At 45.1% G+C, this 24,463-nt stretch overlaps 1 protein-coding gene across 3 annotated transcripts in view; it reads left to right on the plus strand.

Annotated features, from left to right (window-relative positions):
• Positions 1 to 24,463, plus strand: part of EPSTI1 (epithelial stromal interaction 1) — a 252,994-nt gene that overhangs the window by 90,783 nt on the left and 137,748 nt on the right. For all 3 annotated transcript variants that reach the window (XM_063952858.1, XM_063952859.1, XM_063952860.1), the window contains 2 exons: positions 942 to 1,025; positions 5,511 to 5,584. In XM_063952858.1, coding sequence (XP_063808928.1) covers positions 942 to 1,025; positions 5,511 to 5,584 — 158 coding nt within the window. The remainder of the gene's footprint in view (positions 1 to 941; positions 1,026 to 5,510; positions 5,585 to 24,463) is intronic.

The following is a 24,463-nucleotide window of genomic DNA, read 5'->3' on the forward strand; positions in this document are numbered from 1 at the left end:
ACGTTCCCTTCCACATTACCTAGTCTCGAGGCTGCTCTCACAACCACCTACCTCAAACTTTGGCCATCTCTGCCTCTCTGCCACCAGGCGACATTCTGCTTGCTTGTGCTTCATGTCACCTGTCTGTATCCCCCCTCCCACTAGATTGTTAGCTCCTTGGAGCAGGGCCCTCCTGTTATCACAACCCTCTTCTCTTGCACTTCCATTACAGTTCTCTTCTACTCAGTGACGGTACATTTCCTCTCGCTCGTAACCGTTCATTTCTCCCAACAGCTGTTCGCCCCTAGTAATACGCCGATTACTCCTTTGCTTCCTTACATCTCAGCTGTATTGTGCACTGAGAACTGTGGTGCTAATTGTTACCTGTACTGTTTTTAGTTTTTCTGTTTCTGTAATGTTACGTTCTGTGTACCCTGTACTGTTTTAATGTGTGTATGGCACTGCAAAACACTTGTGGTGCCTTATAAATAAAATGTAATAATAATAATAATAATAATACTTGAGTCTTAAGAACTCTAGAAGCTGTATTTCAGTAGTGTTAACAAAGAACCGGTGAATCTTAATGCTTAGTCATTTCTTGGTACCTCTATAAAGCAGGTAGTGACAACCTGTGACTCTCCACTCCAAACTCAAGCCCTAGCAAAGTGCCAGATGTACTAAGCCTCGGGGAGAGATAAAGTGGACGGATATAAACTACCATCCAATCAGCTACTAACTGTCATTTTCAAACACACCCTGTAACATCGTAGTTAGGAGAAGATTGGCTGGCATTTTATCTCTCTCCACTTCATCACTCTAAAGGTCTTAGTACATCTTGCCCTCTGGCTGAGACTGATAGTCCCACAAGTTCAAGATAGTCACAGGTTGCCTACCTCTGCCCTGTGACTTGATTTCCAAATTCAATCTATCAGTTAAGCACTAAATCATACACTCCTATCCAGCTCCAGAGAGAAGACTACAAAAGGAAATTAAAAGAGGAGGAAGAAGTCAAGATACAACAAATGAAAGACATTCAGCGACAAAAGGTATGACCTATGGAAGCTCAACACTCTGACACCTTCTTTCTTCTGGACAGTAATACCCTGTTAGCAAGTGTTTACTTGACCCTCTCTGCTAGCTACTGATCCTATACCTGTATATGACTCTCAGACAATGATACAAAGATTAGAGTTAGGAAGCATAAAGAAGTTGTGAGTGGCTTATCAAAACTTTTCAATTGTATTGACATATAGAATGCAACCTGTTTTACTGGCTTATGGCAGTGTGCTGGGTTGGCTCTTGTGTTTTTCAGCGTTAGACAGTCTGGACTAATTTCCTGTAGAACTGTGATACATTGACATCACAGATCATTATTTCAAAGAGTAAAAGTTCCCACACAGACACATACACAGTTTAATTAAATGTACACTTCCCCAAACCTTTGTCTAAATATAAAAACAAACTGGAAAATCCCCAATAAAAATATGACCAGCCGGCTTAACCATCTACAATACCAACAACCACTACAAAATTGTCAAACCTATTCCACCCCCCAGGACTCACTATCACCATGATCACCAAATGTATGGGAAAACTATTAGATTGGCAAAGAGAGTCTTGATTACTCTTTGTCATAGACATTTAATATTCATTGTTTACAGCTGTTTTTTTTTTATCAGGGGAGGGGGAAGGGGGGTGTAGGTTTTCCAAATGAAGGACTATTCTTATTTTAATTGTCTGATAAGTCCCAAAGCTAAAAATGTTACCTGTGAACCATCAAGGTGAAAATGTGCAAGAAGTTCAGTCGAAATTCCAATCATATTGATATTGAGAAAGACACAACTCCATCCCAATGTGATTACTGCTAATTTAACTTTGTGCAAGCAAAAAGATGTGTTCCTTACAGTGAAACAAGGTAAATTCCCTGGATTGATTTAGCCAAATAATATGCTCATATATAGATAACTATTACAAAGCTGCCCTCCCAGATCTCCATGGGAGTTATTTCTGCTCACCACTTCTAAATGGCTGCAGAGTGGTGTGTGAGCAGGAGGACCAATCACAAGTTGTAATCTCCATGATATGATCAGGATTGCTACTTCTATTTTATCATCTTGCTCCCATTCCCCTCTGCAGTATCATATACAGATGTGTCCTCATACATCTTGCCTCAATACTCCATGCAGCGGAAGATGACAGACGTGAGTGAGCTGACAGGTCCCGTGCAACTCTGTTAGCATTGGGCATCTTCTTTTGCTGAAAATGCATCTTATTTGCATCACTATGCGAATAGGACGTACAAGCAGTTTATGATGATTAAAATGATATGCGTCATGCCTATAGTATATTCTGTATGTGACTGCGGCTGTATCTGCATATGAAATGATACGTTACAGTGATTTCTAGGAAAACACTGTACCACTTTCTATGCAGATATAGCCGCGTTTTGCGAATAAGAAGCATCTTAATGGAAAAAGTCACATGTAAAGACACTTGGCACTACCGAGCCACACCATGGCATGGCGTGACTAGAAGGGCTGCTTTTTGTGCATGGAGGCTAGATGTACATGGACACATCTGTAGCCCCGATATTTGTGTAAACCAAGGAGCCACAAGAAAAAAACAGCTGCACGGAGCAGCTCCAGGGCTCCAGTTCCTTCCTGGAACTTAGGTTTTTTTTTCCTTTTTTTTTTTAAACAGTTTTTTATGTTTGCATTAATGTTTTAATGAAAAACAAAATGAATCCTGCTTATTGTATTAATACTGTGAAACAATGCTATGTAATGCATTCTAGCATTAACAATCCAATGTTATTTGGCTTTGATGTGATTTATGTTACATCTTTCAATAAAACCATTTTTTTACTGCTTTATTCCTATTACATCTGAATATATGTAGATAGACTAAACATATTAAATCACTGTACACTCAGAGACATTTCAATAGAACTGAAGGTTTTTAAACTGAAATAAACATAAGGGAGATTAAACCATGAGATGTATCTCTGGCCCTCATTCCTAGTTGTTCGCTCGCTAGCAGATTTTAGCAGCATTGCACACGCTAGGCCGCCGCCCTCTGGGAGTGTATCTTAGCTTAGCAGAATTGCGAATGAAAGATTAGCAGAATTGCGAATAGAAAATTCTTAGCAGTTTCTGAGTAGCTCGAGACATACTCCTACACTGCGATCAGCTCAGCCCGTTTCGTTCCTGGTTTGACGTCACAAACACGCCCTGCGTTCGGCCAGCCACTCCCCCGTTTCTCCAGACACTCGGGCGTTTTATCCTGGCATGCCTGCGTTTTTCCACACGCTCCCAGAAAACGGTCAGTTTCCGCCCAGAAACACCCACTTCCTGTCAATCACACTCCGATCACTTCAACGATCGAAATTCTTTGTTCGGACGTGAGTAAATCTACTAAGTTTTGTGCTAAAATACTTAGCGCATGCGCACTGCGTACCATGCACATGCGCATTTTCGCCTTAATCGCTCCGTTGTGAAAATCGGTAATGAGCGAACAACTCGGAATGACCCCCTCTGTGTATTGCCTCTTTAATGTGTTAGAGTTGTTTACTGTTTGAGATTGACAGGTTTAGCTTCATTTCAGCTCAATATTGATGATCGCTGAACGACGTGCGGGAGCGCGCCTCGTTCATCCTTCACCATAATTACCCCCATACACACTGGGCGATTTCAGCCTTAAAAAGTAATCTATAATGACATAAATGTCATTATCGTTTATTTTATGGCTTATAACGTCCAGTGTGTATGGGGGTAATTATGGTGAAGGATGAACGAGGCGCGCTCCCGCACGTCGTTCAGCGATCATCAATATTGAGCTGACATGAAGCTAAACCTGTCAATGGGGGTAATTCCAAGTTGATCGCAGCAGGAAATTTTTTAGCAGTTGGGCAAAACCATGTGCACTGCAGGTAGGGGAGATATAACATTTGCAGAGAGAGTTAGATTTGGGTGAGTTATTTTATTTCTGTGCAGGGTAAATACTGGCTGCTTTATTTTTACACTGCAAATTAGATTGCAGATTGAACACACCACACCCAAATCTAACTCTCTCTGCACATGTTATATCTGCCTCCCCTGCAGTGCACATGGTTTTGCCCAATTGCTAACAGAATTCCTGCTGCGATCAACTTGGAATTACCCCCAATGTCGGGCTGAGCTGCATGTCCAGGAATTCCGGCATTGACATCACTGATCATTATTGTTGAACGATAACGTTTAGTGTGTACGCGCTATATCGTTGGATGCTTAATCGTTCAACAATATAGTCGTTCATTGCCGACATTTCAGAATCGCCCTGTGTTTACCCGGCTTGAGAATGTTATTTGTGGTTTTCTCCTGTCCTATAATATTGTTAGGGGAGGAGTTTGTGGAGTCTTAGCTGATTCTAGGCACCTCTAGTAACTGTCTCTGATCTGGTTCATCCTGCCATCCTCTCTGTTATGTCAGTGAATTTATTGCATTGGTTTAGCTCACTCACATGAAGACCACAGGCAACAAGAATGTGGTATAATACCAGGGGTATTCTGGTATAATACCAGGGGTATTCCTTATAATATGCTTTTTTTTTTTTAAGAAGTCATGGCACGGTCATGCCTGTAGCCGCACAGGGCAGGTGTACATGTGTGTGGTTGTTACAGCATGCCATTTTATATTACAGAATGTCATCATTTCGGGGAGATGTACTATGCCTTGGAGAGTTAGAAAGGGAATACAATACCAGCCACTCAGATCCTAACTGCTATGTTACAGGCTGTGTTTTAAAAACGATAGTTAGGAGGACCTAATTGGATGGTACTTTATATCTCCACGTTATCACTCTCTGAAGCTTTAGTACATCTTCCCCTTTATCTTGGATAAAATGGTACTATTGGCCCTTTGGGGATAAGCTTTACTCTCCTGTGTAATTAGGTAGCTGGGTGGGATGTATTAATATACATTGCTGATCATCACAGCGATCCTAATCGCATATGTACTCACGTAGACAGAGGCCCCTGCGATACCAGTGAGAGGGTTGGCAGGGGTCTCTGTCTGGTCCGTCACCTCCCAGCCCCAGGAGGTGACGTGTGCAGGGAGTCCATTGCTCCTCCTCCCTGCAGCCAGAAGGACAAATGGCAGTGTTGCGGAGGAGGTTGGGGGATTGTGGAGTGTACCAGGAGGCCAACAGGACGCAGGTGAGGGGAGACGGTGTGAGTGGCGTGGGGCGGCGGAGTCAGCAGAAGGCCCATAGGGTATCTATAGGGTCTCGCCATAAAAAGATGGTGATACCCTCCACATCAAAACGTGGGCGGCCAGGGGTTAGTACATTTGAAAATACGGTACAACCCCTGAAACCGGTAGTACATCCCTCGACCTGTGCTCTACCTCACATGGGAGAGGGCAGAGCAGTGGTGAATTTCCCATTAGGAACGTGAGGCACAAGCCTAGGGGCGGCACTTGTTTTGGGGCCGGCCTTTTGTAATATACAGCATTGTCAATTAATTAATATTTTTATGTCCTATGCACTTCTTATAGGCTGAGAAACTAGAGGAAAAAAGGCGACAACAGGACAAGGAGAGACGGGAACGATGGCATGAAAGCAGGAGCATGTAGGTTACATACAGTAATTCCAAACTTTTACCATAAGAACACAGCATTCCCAATCATAAAGTAAACATTTGGTCCAGTAAGGGCATTTACAGGAAAACTTCTACATATACTGTAGTGACACCTTTCAATGAATACAATACATTAAAACAATGTTTAATGTTGATAATAATCTATGAAGACCATTTTCACAAAATCTAGTCTAGAGCAATTGTGACATATAGAGGCTGCTAGAAATCCAACTGCCCACAGATCAATGCAGTGTATTCACAAACATAATGGTAGCAAAATTGGTTAAGTCTATTGATGTGGTTTAGGCCTAATTCCATCCGCCCCTGCAGATATACCCATACTCAATATCACTCTGACCCAGCATCTGCATGTGCAGGAGAAATCGGGATTCTTCAGACTAAGCAGCGTTATTTCAATCTTCAGCTGTCCAGTGTTGCCTGTGTTACCTGTTCTAAGTTGACAGGAATGGAAACCAGTGTGGTCTCCTGCTGTAGTAGCCCATCCACTTTAACCACTTAACTAACTCATATTATTTCCGAAAATGTCCCCAAAATTGTGGTTTGTTTTCATTATCAAATAATATACATAAAAAACCTGATGCAGATTTGTTAATAAAAACATACTAAATAAGGGTTAAATAGCTCTTATATAATTTGATAAAAATTTTTTAAGTAGGGACAGTGTGCGTCGAAGGTGTGCGTGTCAAAAAAGGGTGTGGTCTCATTGAGATGGGTATAGCCACACAATAGTACCCTTAATTCAAATTATGCCGCACAATAGGACCCTTACATTATACTGCATAGTAGTGTCCCTTATTCAAGTTACAACACACAATAGTATCCTTATAACTGTTACACTACCCCTTATACTACACAGTAGTACCACTTATGCACACTATGCCACACAGCAATGCCCCTTATACATGTGGCTGACACAGTAGTAGTACCCCTTACACAACACAGTAATAGTACCCCTTACACATTATACCCACACAGTAGTAGTGCCCCTTACAAATTATGCCCACACAGCACATATAGCATATAGCACTATAGAATCTTTTCTTCCCTGGGTATCTGCCCATTAAGCCCATACGGAAATATGGCCCTGGGTATAACATACTGTGGGCGGGATGTACTAATGTACATCGCCGCCCATCGCCGCCCTGCGCCACGATGCTGATCGCATATGTACTAACATATGCGATCAGCATTGCGGAGGACAGCTCTTCCGATAAGAGCTGTCCTCCGCGATGCGCAGCGGCAGCCTGACTTCCGGGATTCGGCCCCAGGAGTCAGTCTGCGCATGCGCGGGGTGACGGGGGCGGCCGCAGGGCATGCTGGGAGGGATCCGATCGGATCGCTCACACAGCGCCGCGGAGAGAAGCCCATAGGCTTCTATGGACTATTGCCAGCTAAAGCTGGCGTACCCCGCCGCGGCGCTGTCCTACCGGCCGGGGGTTAGTACATCAGGAAAATGCAGTAAACAGGGAGTTTACCGCATTTTCCGCTTAGTACATCCCGCCCTGTGTAACCATGGCAGCATCACTGGATGGCAGAGTGTCTGTACTGCAGAGATGGAATAACAGAATGAATGGGAACAATGAAGTGTACTGAGGCCCTCATTCCGAGTTGTTCGCTCGCAAGCTACTTTTAGCAGCTTTGCACACGCTAGGCCGCCGCCTACTGGGAGTGAATCTTAGCTTATCAAAATTGCGAACGAAAGATTAGAAAACTTGCAAATAGACACTTTTAGCAGTTTCTGAGTAGCTCCACACTTACTCGGCATCTGCGATCAGTTCAGTCAGTTTCGTTCCTGGTTTGATGTCACAAACACACCCAGCGTTCGGCCAGACACTCCTCCGTTTCTCCAGCCACTCCCGCGTTTTTCCCAGAAACGGTAGCGTTTTTTCGCACACACCCATAAAACGGCCAGTTTCCGCCCAGAAACACCCACTTCCTGTCAATCACATTACGATCACCAGAACGAAGAAAAAACCTTGTAATGCCGTGAGTAAAATACCTAACTGCATAGCAAATTTACTTGGCGCAGTCGCACTGCGGACATTGCGCATGCGCATTAGCGACTAATCGCTCCGTTGCGACAAAAAAATAACGAGCGAACAACTCGGAATGACCCCCTGAGTGTGGTGGGCTGCCTGTCATGTGGGGGGTTGGGGCCACATGACAACACACAACAGAGGCCCCACAGACACGTCAGCCTACCAGGATTCTTTCTGGTGAGCCCTATGGCCCATTCGCCCCTGCATATACCCATACTCAATATCACTCTATAGTAACTTCCTGTAATTTTATAGTTTTTATGTAATAAAAATAAAATTGTAGGTTCTTTTTTTAAAGTTTGGGTAAAGGAAAAATACTGTGGAGGCAGAAATTCTGCAATTATATCTTTAATTCTGCTTGATTGCTACTTAGCACAGCTGTCATTGATTTACTTGAGTTGTTGAATTAGGCATAAACTAATTTGTTCTTCTTACTGCTTATCAAATTGTCAGTTTTAAATTGAAATGGAAAAAAAGAGGCACATTAAAAGTAAATCAGGATATGGCTGCAGCTCATGTCAGTATTTAGAAAATGCAGTGCTTCGCGGGCTGCAGAGATCCCTGCATAAGCAGTGCTAAAGTTGCTTTGTTAACTCTGGGGCTAATTCAGACCTGCTCGCTCGCTAGGGGTTTTTTGCAGTCCTGCTTTCACATAGTCGCCGCCCATTGTGGAGTGTATTTTCGCTTTGCAAGTGTTCAAACGCATGTGTAGCAGAGCTGTACAAACAGATTTTGTGCAGTCTCTGAGTAGCCCAGGACTTACTCAACAGCTGCGAACACTTCTGCCTGTCCGGGATCGGAACTGACATCAGGAACCCTCCCTGCAAACGCTTGCACACGCCTGCGTTTTTCCAACCACTCCCTGAAAATGGTCAGTTGACACCCACAAACGCCTTCTTCCTGTCAATCTCCTTGTGAATGCCCGTGCGAACGGATCCTTCGCACAAACCCATCTCTGAGCGACGATTTGCTTTGTACCCGTGCGATGCGCCTGCGCATTGCGGTGCATACGCATGCGCAGTTTAGACCTGATCGTCCGCTGTACGAAAACGCAGCCTAGCGATGAGGTCTGAATTAGCCCCTGTATTGTCTGTATTATACATAGTTGCCAACATTTCAAAATGCTTTCCAGGGATATTTTGCTGCTGAGACAGTACATCCATGCAGGTTACTGTAGTCACATGCAAAGTGGGTATAGTTGTTGGCAGCTGCAGAAGCCTGATTTAACTACCTTATGCCATACATCCCAACTTTCTGGATTCGGAATGCAGGGGTGGAGCTTTGGGAAAGGGGCCGTGTCTTCGGGGAAAGGGTCGGAGCCTCACGAATACCCCGATCGTGTCACTGTGGGGGGCCTGCCCAGAACTCATCCGAGATGCTGGGCTACACACAGGCTCTCCCCGTCACTGTGAATAGACGGCATCTACTCTACTCCTCTCCTGATGCTTTGCATGATGCAGAGCAGCGAAGTGTGTGCCACCCCCATCTCCCCCCCCCCCCACGCGGGACACTGCTGTCCCCAGGTGGGACAGCGGGACAGTACCAGGAAAACGGGACTGTTCCGCTGAATGTGGGAGAATTGGGAGGTATGCCTTATGCTACAGTAGTACAAGAATCTGTTTGACTAATACGTGGGTTTGTGCCGCTGCAGCACCAGCCCCATGCTATGTGCAAGAGATACGTTATAAATAGGCTTCCCTTCCACATGCACACAAGCTACACACCCACTACACTCCCACAAGTCAGGGCGGTTATATTATCACCCAGTACCGAGGGCCGTCTTTTCGTATGGGCTCATTGGGCTCTTGCCCAAGGGCCCCAAGAGTATAAGGGCCCTAGGCTGATAGCTGAGGGTCCCCTCTTTCCAGGGGTACCAGATTTTTGAAAATCGGCCCTGGGGAACCGGAGATATCCAACGTGAAAGCAGTGGTCCCCATCTGAGCCTGTTAATTGCTCTTCCCAGCCAGATATCTCAGGTTCTGTCTGACTTAGAGTTTTTTTGAGGGTATAATCCAAAAGCTGGGACTCTCCCCTTTCAGTGGACACTGACAGCTTGTCTCTACTATGCCCAGAACCAGAGATATCAGCCTTCCAGCAGCTGGTCCCTGCTCCAGCTCCACACGCCTAATATGCAGTTTTATACTTTCATCTGTGAATTGCTCTGGCACCTGACCTCTGATCCCCAAGTCCCTAGTACCTCCTGACAGGTGTCCCCAGTACCTCCTGAAAGGTGTCCCCAGTACCTCCTGAAAGGTGGGACTCTTTAGTGTTTTTAGCCCATTCAAAGCTAAGAAATCTATTTTCAGGAACTGGAGATATCTGCAGTCAAGTAAGCTGCCCTCCCACCGGAAAATTATGAATATTAAGCCCACTCCACTATCCACCCTCCCCTACGTATTAAGCACCCCCTACCACCCTTCATTCAGCCCAATGCCCCCTTCTACAGTTAAGCCTCATCTGTGCAGTAAAGGAGTAATTAGCAGAAATGACTGCTCCAGGTCCTACATGCTCAGCGGAAGATAAAACACCCCCTACCGCCCGCAGGACATCAAAGCTGCCGCTGAGGGCACCCCCCACCCCTACCGCTGGAGGATAGGTAGGGGGCCCAGTGCATTGCTGTGCCCAGGGGCCTACACTTCTGTTAAGACGGCCCTGCCAGTACCCATTCTGAAATGCCCTATTTTACAGAAAGACAGATCCAGCCAAGTTCAGTCCGACTCAGAATGAGATACGAAACAATGCATAAATTCACATTTGCGCATACTCTGTATGCAAAAACATTTGCAAAAATATCTGACTCATAATCAGGCCCAGTGTGTTGAGCTGGGTAAAATGTGTGGTGAATTGTTGGGTATAATGTGTTTAACATCACTTGATATAATGTGTGGAGTATTGCTAGGCTAGGTACATGTATAATGGCCCTCATTCCGAGTTGTTCGCTCGGTATTTTTCATCGCATCGCAATGAAAATCCGCTTAGTACGCATGCGCAATGTTCGCACTGCGACTGCGCCAAGTAACTTTGCTATGTAGAAAGTAATTTTACTCACGGCTTTTTCATCGCTCCGGCGAACGTAATGTGATTGACAGGAAATGGGTGTTACTGGGCGGAAACACGGCGTTTCAGGGGCGTGTGGCTGAAAACGCTACCGTTTCCGGAAAAAACGCAGGAGTGGCCGGAGAAACGGTGGGAGTGCCTGGGCGAACGCTGGGTGTGTTTGTGACGTCAACCAGGAACAACAAGCACTGAACTGATCGCACAGGCAGAGTAAGTCTGAAGCTACTCTGAAACTGCTAAGTAGTTAGTAATCGCAATATTGCGAATACATCGGTCGCAATTTTAAGAAGCTAAGATTCACTCCCAGTAGGCGGCGGCTTAGCGTGTGTAACTCTGCTAAATTCGCCTTGCGACCGATCAACTCGGAATGAGGGCCAATGTGTTGGGTTGGATATAAAGTTTGAGCATGACTACGTACAATGTGTTATGGTAGATATAAAGTTTGAGCCGAAGATGCTTGGATGTCCTCAGAGACTTGTGCCTGCAATGCCAGCTCCTTCCCAGGGACTGGAGCTGGTTGGTACAGGATGATTTCACACGTCAGCACCCGGCTCCTGTTACTGCGGAGGAGTCGGCATTTTGGTGTAACCCCCTCCGATGGTGTGGCCGCCCTTCCCCCTTGTGACGCTTGTGGCTGGATATAATGTATTGGGTTGGACAGAGCCGTAACGAGAGATTTTTGTGCCCTGTGCCAGAAAGTGCATTGGTGCCTTCCTTCCATTTTTTAAATAGGGGCCGCGCATGAAGAGGCGTGGTCTCATGGGGAAGGGGCATGACCACACAATAGAACCCTAAAATTCAAATTATGCCATACAGTAGTGACCCTTACTCACATTACACGACATAGTACTGCAGTGTCCCTTATTAACATTACACCCACAGCAGTGTCTCTTATTCACATTACACTGTACAGTAGTACACCTTGTATACATTATGCCACACAGTAGTATACCTTATATTCGTTACACCACACCTTATGTACGTTATGCCACACAGTAATACCCCTTATACTGTACATGTTATGCCACACAGTAGTACCCCTTACACATTGCGCTACACAGTAATACCCTTTATACATATTATGCCACACAGTACTGCTCCTTACACATTATGCCACACAGTACTGCCCCTTACACATTGTCGCACAGGAATAGTGCCCCTTTCATAGTATTACCTTACCTGGCCATTAATAACTCCCCTTCCTATGCCTCTCTCTCTCCTTTATCTCCTTAATACCCCCCCCCCCCCACACACACACACACACACACACACACACACACACACACACACACACACACACACACACACTCAATCAATCAATCAATCAATCAATCAATTAATCATAAATGTCATGATGAATCAGGAATCATTGTCCTATTAATAACAGTATCAGGGGACTGGCCTGTACCCATCTATACACATTCAGTATGGATAAGTGGATCTGGCACAGTAGCCTCATAGGGAGCCATGAGGAGATAATGGGCACAATGACAGGGGGATGGGTCACTGCAGAGTGATGGTGCCCATGGAGGGGTGTCAGTGACCCGGCAGTCATCCACCCCCATCGTCTGGGTGATACACGGAGACTAAAGGCCCATACACACGGTGAGATTCGGGCTATGCCCGATTCTCACTATGTGACAGGGGCTAGGTCGGCATCGCAAGCACATAATGAGTGTGCTTGCGATACTGGCTATGTGCGATTTTGGCTGTCAATTTTGACTATCTCTTGTATAGAGATAGTCAAAATTGACTTGCCTGCACAGTCTATCTAGGCTTGCAATGCCGACTGTGCGGGACCGCGCATCGGCATCGGATCGGGATCGCAAGGTGACTTTCACCTTGCGATCTGCACTAACTTTTCTTACGATTTTGACTATATAGTCAAAATCGTAAAAGAAAATATCTCACCGTGTGTAGACACCATTAGCTGACTGGTACCATGGATTGTCAGGTTGGGGAATTCTGGGAAGGTGAGTCTTCCTGTTACAGAGATCCCAGTGTCTCCCACAGAAAGCCAGTGCCGGTAGGACTACATCTTCCTGCATGTTGCGTGACACTGTTCAGCAGCAGCCAATGGGAAGAGCCAAAGGGGCTGTGGTTTAGTCGGCACTGCAGAATGAATTAAGGATGCAATGGGCCATGTGTAGATGGCGGGGGGGGGGGGGGGGTTAATGCAGTGATAGGGTCCCCTACTTAGGGGTTATGCATTGGAGTGTGCATGGTCCTGGCCCCTTTATAAATGTACAGTATATACTTTATAGTAAATACTGCTAGTGCATGCATGAAAATGTACCTAATTAATAACAGCAGTGCACTGTAGAAATTACACCATAGTCCTGTGCAGTATCATATAACATATGTATAATATATAATTCAAGTGCACAGTCTGGATCCTGAACAGCGCATGCGTCCCATGATATTCACAGAGTCGCAGTAGCGATTGATCTTCCCTGGGCAGTGCCTGGGAGTTGGCTGTGTAGGCTCACAGAGATGTACCGTTATGGGTGTGTTATGGGATTGTTGCAGGCATGTTGCATAACTAGTTGTGAACTCCAACACTTACTTGCTTACTGTGGAGCCATACTCTAGTAATGGGGCAGGTGCAAATTTCGCTGGTGCATCTGATGGAAGCTCCTAAAGGCACATCAATCGGGATTGTTGCCTCTAAAGATACATAAATGAGGCATCCCAGTCCTTGCATAGGCAGACATACACTTATATTCCGGGGAAAAGGCTTTTACTAGCAATAGTGGCAAAAGATGCTAAAGCGGTCCTAGCAGTGTGTGACTCTGAAATCAGCCCCATATTTGTTGAACATGGCTGAGTGTAATGCATTGGGTTGAATACTTTCCGCATGGCAGTACATAATTAGTATAATGTGTAGGTTTGGCTGAATGTAATGTAATTTGCATTGTGTAGTTTGTTTGTTTCTTATATTTTAAAACTGAGCACATTCTGGTTTTATACTGCTATGGATTTGTTTGTTTTTGGGGGGGTGGGGGGGGGGGGGTGTTGTAGAGTTTGTTATAGATATTCCGTCACAAATTATTATATTTTTTTTTGTTTCTATTTTTCAAAAAGAATTTTTAACCACAAGCATTCTGAACTATAGTTCAAAATTGTAACGTTTTGAATTCCGTAGCATACAGTATGCAATTTACAAAAATATGTGTATGTTAGCACAGACATGACTCCATTATAATGTTAGTGGCACACAGGCATGCACTATGGGGGTAATTCAGACCTGATCGCTCGCTAGCAGTTTTTTGCAGCGCTGCGATTAGATAGTCGCCGCCTACAGGGGAGTGTATTTTAGCTGTGCCAAGTGTGTGATCGCAAGTGCAGCCGGGCAGTACAAAAAACTTTGTGCAGTTTCTGAGTTGCTCAGGACTTACTCAGCCGCTGCGATCATTTCAGCCTGTCCGGGGCCGGAATTGATGTCAGACACCCGCCCTGCAAACGCTTGGATATGCCTGCGTTTTTCCAACCCGTCCCTGAAAACGGTCAGTTGCCACCCACAAATGCCTTCTTCCTGTCAATCTCCTTGCGATCGGCTGTGCGAATGGAATCTTCGTAAAACCCATGGCGCAGCAACGATCCGCTTTGTACCCGTGCAACGCGCCTGCGCATTGCGCTGCATATGCATGCGCAGTTCTGACCTGATCGCAGTGCTGCAAAAAACGCTAGCGAGTGAACAGGTCTGAATTACCCCTTATGCCTCTTCTATAATTTCATATGTTGGGAGGTATAGCTTCTGTTATAACAGACTTTTATATTTAAAAGGTACATATAAATACTGTTGTATTCCGGACACTTCTGAATAAGGTCCATGGCTCAGGTACAATTATATTCTCCTTGTTAACCTGGCTATGGCAACAGAAGAGCTAGATTAAGTACAGAATATTTAGTATTAAAACAACAGTTCACATTAATGATCCTCGTATCTAAGAGGGCAATGTATCAATTGTCCTTCTTTATAAGGATATCCTTATGTCTATCCCATGAATGTTTAATTTGCTCTACCGTCTTGGCCTCTATCACCTCTGACGGGAGGCTAATCCACTTGTCCACTACCCTTTCTGTGAAGTTATTTTTTCTCAAATCCTCCCCCACCCCCTCTCCAGTCTCAGTGCATGTCCTCGTGTTCTAATACTTCTCTTCATTTGAACAATGTTTCCCCCTGTACCTTGTTAAAACCCATGATAGTTGAAAGTTTTGATTATGTAATATATCCTTCTGAATATATGGCCTCCAGAATTGAGCATAGTATTCTAGATGAGGTCGTACCAATGACTTATACAGTGGCTTACTTCTACTACTTATACAGTGGATTACATATTTCTTTCTGCTGCTGATTCTTCTTCCCATGCAACCAAGCATCTGACTAGCCTTCCTCATTGCTTGTTACATTGCTTTCCTGCCTTTAAGTCACCTGAAATAGTGACTCCTAGGTCCCTTTCCTCTTCAGTAGTTTCCAATATAGTGCCGTTAATACTATATTTAACCTTTGGATTTTTGAGACCCAAGTACATGATTTTGCATTTTTTTGCCACACTCTTTACCATTCCTCTAGTCTACCTAGATCCTCAATCATTTGTTTTGCCCCTTCTGGTGTGTCTACCCTGTTGCATACTTTTGTACATACTTCCCAACTGTCGCCGTGAAATCACACACACTGTCACAGAGGCCACGCCCCCTTTTTGGGAACACACATCAAGCACGCGAGAAGTCCTGAATCTACCTTTCAGCATGTTGGGAGGTATGCTTTGTGTCGTCTGCAAAAAGGCATACTTCTCCTTCAATACCATTTGAAATGTTACCAATAAAGATGCAAAAAAGCACTGGACCAAGTACAGATGCCTGGGGTACTCCACTGGTAAACACGTGATCTGTTTTATCCATACTTGCCTACCTGACTCTCTCCATGAGGGAGAAAATGCTCTGTTCCTGGACTTTCCTGGTAATGTATGATTGCCATCACCTGTGGTGAAACAGCTTTCTTATCAATTAACTAGCTCACCACAGGTGATGGCAATCATACATTACCAGGAAAGTCCAGGAACAGAGCATTTTCTCCCTCATGGAGAGGGTCAGGTAGGCAAGTATGGTTTTATCCATAGAATGACTGTACATCATACAATACACTCTAAACTTTCAAACAGCTTATTTTAACTCCTTTAGTTTTAGGCAAATTACTCCCTCTGGTGATTTAATTATTTAGCTAACAGGCAGAAAACTAGACTTTTATAGGTTTTTGAAGAGGCTCTCCAGAGTGTAATAATGAATGCAATTTATTGAAGGCTGTGAGCTTACTTTCCGAGCTGTGCACATTAATCTAGCAGTGCTTTCTAGTGTAAAGTGTGCAAACAGATTGCACCAGTTAATAGATATCCACTTCCACTTTTTGCATAGAAAGTGAGCATATTAACATATTTAAAACTATCTATATTATTTCTGATTTCTGTGATGGATTGTTGAAATGTAAGCTAGCATTCTGTGATAATATAATTTTATATGAATTGTTGACACATCCTATATATACAGATCCACTGTGGTTCTGCAAGTGATAAAGTGGAGATGGATAAAGCAGAGGTGGCCAAATGGTAGATCGCGATCTACCGCTAGCTCGCGGAGCATCCACCAGTAGATCTCAACAGACTTAACAGAAAATAACTGTAAGGCACCTGCCACTGCTGCTTCTCAGGGTGCGCGGGTGACGTAATGACGTCACACGCAATGTGAGGAACCTGGATGGTAGTTAGATCCAGTTTGATTCAGCCGGCGGTGGCGACGATAGGAGAAGCAGCCAGCGGGAGGCCATGCAGCGTGAAAGCGGGAGCGTGACTGCGGGAGATGGAGGACTGAAGCTCGGCAGCGTGACAACTTGTCAGGTAAGTTATGCAAAGGGGGGTTTCTTCACAAGGGGAGGGACGATCTGCAAAGGGGGGGATCTGCAGAGAGCGTGGTATCTTCACAATGGGTTTTTTGTACACAAGGGGGGACCTGCAAAGGGTGGAGGATCTGCACAGAGGGGATTATTGTACAGGGGGCTATTATGGAGGGGACTGGAAGGGGGGTATCTGCAAAGTGGGGGATTTGCACGGAGGAGGGTATTGTACAGGGGGCTATTATGCAGGGGAGTGGAATGGGGGGTCTGCACAATGGGAGGATCTGCAAAGGGGGCATTTGCACAGAGGGGGTTATTTGATGTTGTCATTCTTAATGCTGTTTTTAAATGTGAGAGTTATTATTGGTGTTATTTGACAATGGTAGATCACCGGTAAGTAAGTGAACAAAAAGTAGCGGCTCTGCTTGAAAAATTACAGTTAGGGGCTGATTGGCTGGTCATTTATCACTCTATCAGTCTCCACTTTATCACTTATTAAGGCTTAATACATGTGGGGGCATGTGGAGAAGGTGCCCAAAGCAACCAATCAGCTTATAACTGTTATTTTTGTACCACAGCCTGTAAATTGATAGTTAGAAGCTGACTGGTTGGGTGTGGTATGGTATGCCGGTGGCCGGGCTCCCGGCAACCAGAATAACGGCGCCGGAATCCCGACCGCCGGCATACCGACAGTGTGGTGAGCGTAAATGAGCCCCTTGGGGGCTCGCTGCGCTCGCCACGCTGCGGGCATGGTGGTGCGCTACACGCGCCACGCTATTTATTCTTCCTCCAGGGGGGTTGTGGACCCCCAAGAGGGAGATAAAGTGTCAGTATGCCAGCTGTCGGGATTCCAGCGCTGGTACACTGTGCGCCGGGATCCCGACAGCCGGCAGACTGAAGACCACCCGATTGGTTGGTGCTCTAACTCTGTGAAAGATTTGATAAATCTTCCCCTATATTTACATCAGTATTGAAAGCATATGCAGCCACTTTCTTTCTGCACACTTGAGTTTCGCACTAGCTGCAAGAAATCATATCTCTGACTATTAATATTAACAAGACATATTTTTCAACTTCTTGCAGCACGCAACACTTCCAATATATTTAAAAAAAACTTCAAGCACAAAAGTGTCACATGCTAAAAAGGCACAATGATTATCCATACACTGTTCTGATTAATCTATCCGATAAATGAGGCTAAACCAAGCAGTACTCTGGGACACAGGTTCTCAAACTCGGTCCTCAGGACCCCACACAGTGCATGTTTTGCAGGTCTCCTCGCAGAATCGCAAGTTTAATAATTAGCTCCACACGTGGACCTTTTAAAATGTGTCAGTGAGTAATTAATACACCTGGACACCTGCTGGGTTACCTGCAAAACATGCACTGTGTGGGGTCATGAGGACCGAGTTTGAGAACCTATGCTCTAGGAGATTAAATTAATAGTTTATATAGAGGTAGTAAACAATAGGTAGCCTTAGAAAGTTGCTTCATTAAATCACCCATTGAGAAAACTCTGTGGCTTCCTTCTTTATCTAAACTTTCTCCTTCGCACCTGACAATTTCCCACTGACTATATGAAAATCTCTTCGCAGCTTACCATACAGCTTTTTCCAGCTTTGGTCCCCTCACTTCTTTTCTTGCTAATCCCTATACCCACCAGGCTTGCATCTTTCCTTTATTCCTACTTGAGTTAATGAGGGGCTCTTCAGAGTAAACAAGCTGGTGCTTAGCTTGGGGCTTAACCAGTTTAAGGAACTCCGTGAGACCTGGGCTATCCCCCAGTCTGACTTCGCCACTTCCTGACATTAGAAAATAGGTTGGTCCTAACTAAAACAGATCTTACTACGTTTAAAAAAAAAAGTGTCTCTCCCTCATCCCCATCTCACACGGTCTCAATCCTATATAAACTATTATTAACAAACGAGGATTCGCCTGTTCCCCCTTTTGGGCTAGAGCTTGGGAAAAAGATTTAGGAGTCACTCTTTCGGACTTAGAATGGCAAAATGTCTTTATAAAGGCCCACTCAAGTTCTATATGTATAACAATCAGGAAACAGTACAAGATTCTTTTGCGTTGGTACTGACATCACTCCTTACTCGATGCCATTTTCCCGTCAGTTTACAAATTATGTTGGAGGTGTCTTTAAGCCACAGGAACATTGAAACATATTTGGTGGGACTGCCCACGTATAAATACTTTCTGGTCTGATATAATCAGTCTCTCCCAAAAAATCCTGGATACCTCAGTTCCAACAGGACCTGTATTCTGGCTACTTAATCACTCTCATATCCCACTGCCCGAGTACAAGACATCTCTTCTTCGACATCTGAGCAATGCAGCATGCTCTACCATTCCTGTTTTATCGAACTCTGTTAAACCACCCAGTTGCATAGACTGGTTTAATAAAATAGTTTATTTTATTTCTATGGAGGATATATCAGAATCCACATCCGATAAACCCTCACACTTCTCCGGTACATGGCTACCTTGGTTGGAATCTATGTCTTCAGACAAATGCAAATCCTACATGTCTCGTACACAATTACTTTTAATAAAGCCGATCCCTTGCTAATGGGAGATCTCTTATTCCCCCCACCACCACCACCACCACCACCACCACCACCACCACCTTTCTTTCTATTCTCCTTGTTATGTTTTTTGCATACTAAGCTCATTGTTATATTTCCACATTGAAAGACACAAATGCCTTGCTCTTCCCAACATTATTTGTCTTGCTTTATTGTCTACATGCGATCTGTATGTATGCCTTTTGTTTCTTGCAAAAGTTAATAAAAACAGATTATACAAAAAAATAATAATAGTTTAATCTGTTGAAAAGGAAAAGTGATAGTAAAATGATGACGAATTTACAATCACTGTGGCCTGGAACTTCCATCTCACCTAGGTGCAATACTAGTTTGTGGAGGCATCGCGCGAGATCATTGGGTATGTTCCCTAGAGTGCTAGGAAGATCATCTAGTTGCAAAACTTAAGATATTTGTGGTACACATCAGAAATGAAGAAAATAGGAGAATTGTGCTACTAATACTAAATATCTGTGGAAATGACACAAGAATAGCTAGCTGCTCTCTGTAAAGAGGGAAATGTTCCTTACCTTCTACAAAAAGTCCCACTTACATAATAATATACTCCCGGTCAGTGGTTTATTAAGGCGGAAATGGTTGAACAATCTTTTATTAAAAACAATATAATATAAATATATATCATGCACAACGAAAAGAATAGGGGGCACTAACCACAGTGAGATTGTTCCCTCCATTAAAGAACATGGTAAATTAATTCAGTAAGCCTCTGCTGCTGCTGCTGTTGTCCCAGTGCTGTTAATTGGATTTTTTTGGATTGGCATTACTATATTTTTATATTGTAATGTGGGACACTACTATATATTTCTATTATTATGGGGACATTACTATATATTTCTATTGTAATGTAAAATGGCCGCCGCCAAGGAGGAGACAGATGCTAGAGGTCACATTTGACCTCTAGCACCTGTCTCCTCGGCGGCGGGCATTTTAAGAGGGTATTTTTTTTACACTACTATGGTACAGAAGCGCTTCCACAGCCCCCAGCGTGTCTCAATCTACTGCAGGGGCTAGCAGTAACCACTGATGCCCGCACCCACCCTCCCTAACGTTACTGATGCAGCGACCAGGAGATACCTGGCAATACGCAGGAAAGCCCTGGCAACGCACAGGAGACCCCCTAGCAACACATATGAAACCCCTGGCAACGCACAGGAGACCCCTAGCAATGCGCATGAAACCCCAGGCAATGCACAGGAGACCCCTAACAACGCGCATGAAACCCCTGGCAACGCACAGGAGACCCCTAGCAATGTAAGTGGCATTATTGTGTGTGGGCATAAAATGGTGTTAGGGCCATAACTGTGTGTATCATAATATGTAATTGACGTTACAGTGTGTGGCATAACGCATAATGGGTGTTATTTGAGTATTAAATGCATGAATTATTAAACTACCTTTCGGTATACTTAAAATGGTCATTAGGACATAGAACCTGTTGTTAATTTATTTGTATCCCACCACTGGGGACACTACTATATATTTCTATTATTATGGGGGCATTACTATATATTTTTATTGTAATGTGGGCACTACTATATAGTCTATTATTATGGGGACATTACTATATATTTCTATTGTAATGTGGGACACTACTATATATTCTATTATTATGGGGGCATTACTATATATTTTTATTGTAATGTGGGTGTCACGATCCGGGTATCTGGACGCCATTTCTTACCCATCAGATGCCTCCTAAGGCTGGCTCAGCGCTCCTGGACCGGATCCCATCTGTTATCCTGATGTGTACATTCCTGTATCCTCTCCTGTCACTCTGGGACGCTGTCACAGTAAACGCCATATTACACCTGGCATGGCGTCTCCCGCGGCCTCCGCCGCCGTCCCTGAACTTCTGCATGCAGAGTGTCTGAGTGGCGATTACGTCAGCCGCGGCCTCCGCTGTGTCCGCGTGGTTGGATGTGCATCTGTCAGCCTGGCGCCTCCTGTCTCCGGTGGCCGGCGCCGCCATTACTGTTTTCATTACCACATGGATTACAAACCAAACTTCCCTCCAAGTGTCTGCATGGGCGCAGCCATCTTGGATTCTGTCAGCTGATCATTTCCACCAATCTGTTCTCAGTATTGATAATCTGCATAATTGCCTAGCCAATCCCTTCCTTGCTGCAGGTATAAATACACTGTGCCTGAGCAAGGAAGGCGTCAGTGCTTTGGTTGTCAAACCTAGTTCCTGTTTGTCTCTCTCCTGTGATTGTCTTCCAGGTTCCAGCTCCTGTCTCAAGACTTCCACCATAGAGACCCGCACCAGCATTCCACCTGCGGTGTAGCCTGACTCTCCAATCCATTGTGGATTCATCTGTTTCCAGCTACAACATTACCTGCTTCCAGCTCAGCTTCCAGCAGAGTACAGCTTCCCTTAAAGGGCCGGTGTCCTTTCTACACTTTACCACTCTCCACCGGTATTATTATTTCTCCGCTCTCAAGTTCTACATTTCAGTTCATATTTCATCGCTCCCAAGTTCATCTATTATTTAACTGGTTCCAGCCAGTATCCACTCCGTGCTAACAACAGTCTGGTTCCAGCCAGTATCCACAGCAGCTGTTTTACCTTCAGCAACCCAGCTTTTCCTGGAACACCAGCTGGCACAATCCTGGGTTATCTCCATTGCTACAGTCGGGCCTGGTAAGGACTTTCCATCTAGAAGATCATAAGAACTATCTCACACTACCAGTGCCCTGTGGCTCCTGCCATCCTGTAGTACCCAGGAACTGTATTTATTATTTGCTGACTTTTACGTTTTCTTTTACTGCTGCTGTGTTGCGGAGTTGTCATAATAAACATCATTGACTTTTATCCAAGTTGTCGTGGTCACGCCTTCGGGCAGTTATTATTCATGTTACTTACATGTCCAGGGGTCTGATACAACCTCCCAGGTTCCGGTACATCTCAGCCCCTACAACTGAGGCTGCCTCCCGTCAGCTCAGGCCCTCAGTTGTGACAGTAAGCACTGACCTAATGAATCCAGCCGGAGACCAGGATCAAGCGGCCAGGCCGATGCAAGAACTGGCAGCCCGACTAGAACATCAGGAGGCTGCACAGGGCCACATCATCCGCTGTCTCCAGGATCTCTCTACTCGGCTGGATGGGATTCAGACAACTCTCCGTGGATCAGGCGCATCTGGTGCGTCAATCACAGTGACTCCAGCTATAACCCCACCCACCTTACCCATTTCTGCTCCACGTCTTCATCTTCCAACGCCAGCAAAATTTGACGGATCTCCAAGATTCTGCAGGGGATTTCTCAACCAGTGTGAGATTCAGTTTGAGCTACAACCTGGCAATTTTCCCAGTGACCGTACAAAAATTGCCTACATCATCTCTCTTCTCAGTGGCTCCGCCCTTGACTGGGCATCACCGTTATGGGAGAGGTCCGACACCCTGCTATCTTCTTACACTGCATTCGTGTCAACATTCAGGCGCATCTTCGACGAGCCAGGCCGGGTAACCTCAGCTTCATCCGAGATTCTCCGTTTACGCCAGGGGTCACGTACTGTAGGACAATATCTGATACAGTTCCAGATCCTGGCATCCGAACTGGCATGGAACGACGAGGCCCTGTATGCTGCATTCTGGCATGGCTTATCTGAGCTTATTAAAGATGAGTTAGCTACCAGAGACTTACCTTCTAAGTTAGATGAGCTAATCTCACTCTGCACGAAAGTTGATTTACGTTTCAGAGAGAGAGCAACTGAGCGTGGAAGATCATCTGCTCCAAAATCTTCTGCTCCTCCTCCTCGTCAACTGTCACCATCTAAAGATGAGCCCATGCAAATTGGCCGTTCCCGTTTAACTCCTGCTGAGCGCCGAAGACGTCTCTCTGAGTCTCTTTGTCTTTACTGTGCAGCTCCGTCTCACACCATCAATGCCTGTCCCGAACGTCCGGGAAAACTCCAAACCCTAGCTCGCCCAGGAGAGGGCCGGCTAGGAGTAATGATCTCCTCTCCATCTCCTCATGATTGTAATCTCCCAGTCTCGCTTCAAGTTGCTCAACGTTATCGGAACGTCATTGCCCTCCTTGATTCCGGAGCAGCTGGGAACTTTATTACTGAAACCTATGTTAAACGGTGGTCCCTACCCACCGAGAGACTTCCTTCCTCCTTTTCCTTAACTGCCGTGGATGGCAGTAAAATTTTTGATACTGTTATTGCTCTAAGGACTCTACCAGTTCGTCTGAGAGTGGGAGTTCTTCATTCCGAACTTATTTCACTTTTAGTGATTCCAAGAGCCACACATCCTGTGGTCCTGGGCCTTCCATGGCTCCGTCTTCACAATCCTACAATTGATTGGACGACTACGCAAATCCTGGCATGGGGTTCCTCCTGTGCAGAGACATGTTTGTTTAAAGTATTGCCTGTCTGTTCTTCCTCCCCCAGGTCGTCTGATGTTCCACCTCCTCCATATCAAGATTTCACGGATGTGTTCAGTAAAGCTTCTGCTGATATCCTTCCTCCTCATAGAGAATGGGACTGCCCGATTGATCTCGTTCCAGGGAAGTGAGGGTGACGAGTGGAAGACCGCCTTTAACACCCGTGACGGACATTATGAGTACCTCGTCATGCCCTTCGGATTGAGCAATGCTCCAGCTGTCTTCCAGCATTTTGTCAATGAGATCTTCAGAGACATTCTATACCGTCATGTCGTGGTCTATCTAGACGATATCCTCATTTTTGCCAACGATTTAGAGGAACATCGTTTTTGGGTTAAAGAGGTTCTGTCCCGTCTCCGTGTCAATCATCTCTATTGCAAATTAGAAAAATGCGTCTTTGAAGTCAAGTCCATTCCGTTTCTAGGGTACATTGTGTCTGGTTCCGGACTAGAGATGGATCCTGAGAAACTACAAGCAATCCAAAATTGGCCGGTACCCTTAACCCTCAAAGGGGTCCAGAGGTTCTTAGGGTTCGCCAACTATTACCGAAAGTTTATACGAGACTTTTCCACCATTGTGGCGCCTATTACTGCTTTCACTAAGAAGGGTGCTAACCCGTCCAAGTGGTCTGAAGAAGCCATGCAAGCATTTCATCTTTTAAAACAAAGGTTCATCTCTGCGCCTGTTCTGAAACAGCCTGACATCGACTCTCCTTTCATCTTAGAGGTGGATGCCTCCTCCGTTGGAGTAGGAGCGGTGTTATCTCAGAGGGCTAAAGATGGCCATTTACACCCTTGCAGTTTCTTCTCCCGGAAGTTCTCCCCAGCTGAGCGCAACTATGCCATTGGTGACCAGGAGTTGCTAGCCAT

This window comes from Pseudophryne corroboree, chromosome 2, assembly GCF_028390025.1.
Source record: "Pseudophryne corroboree isolate aPseCor3 chromosome 2, aPseCor3.hap2, whole genome shotgun sequence".
Taxonomy (NCBI): domain Eukaryota; kingdom Metazoa; phylum Chordata; class Amphibia; order Anura; family Myobatrachidae; genus Pseudophryne; species Pseudophryne corroboree.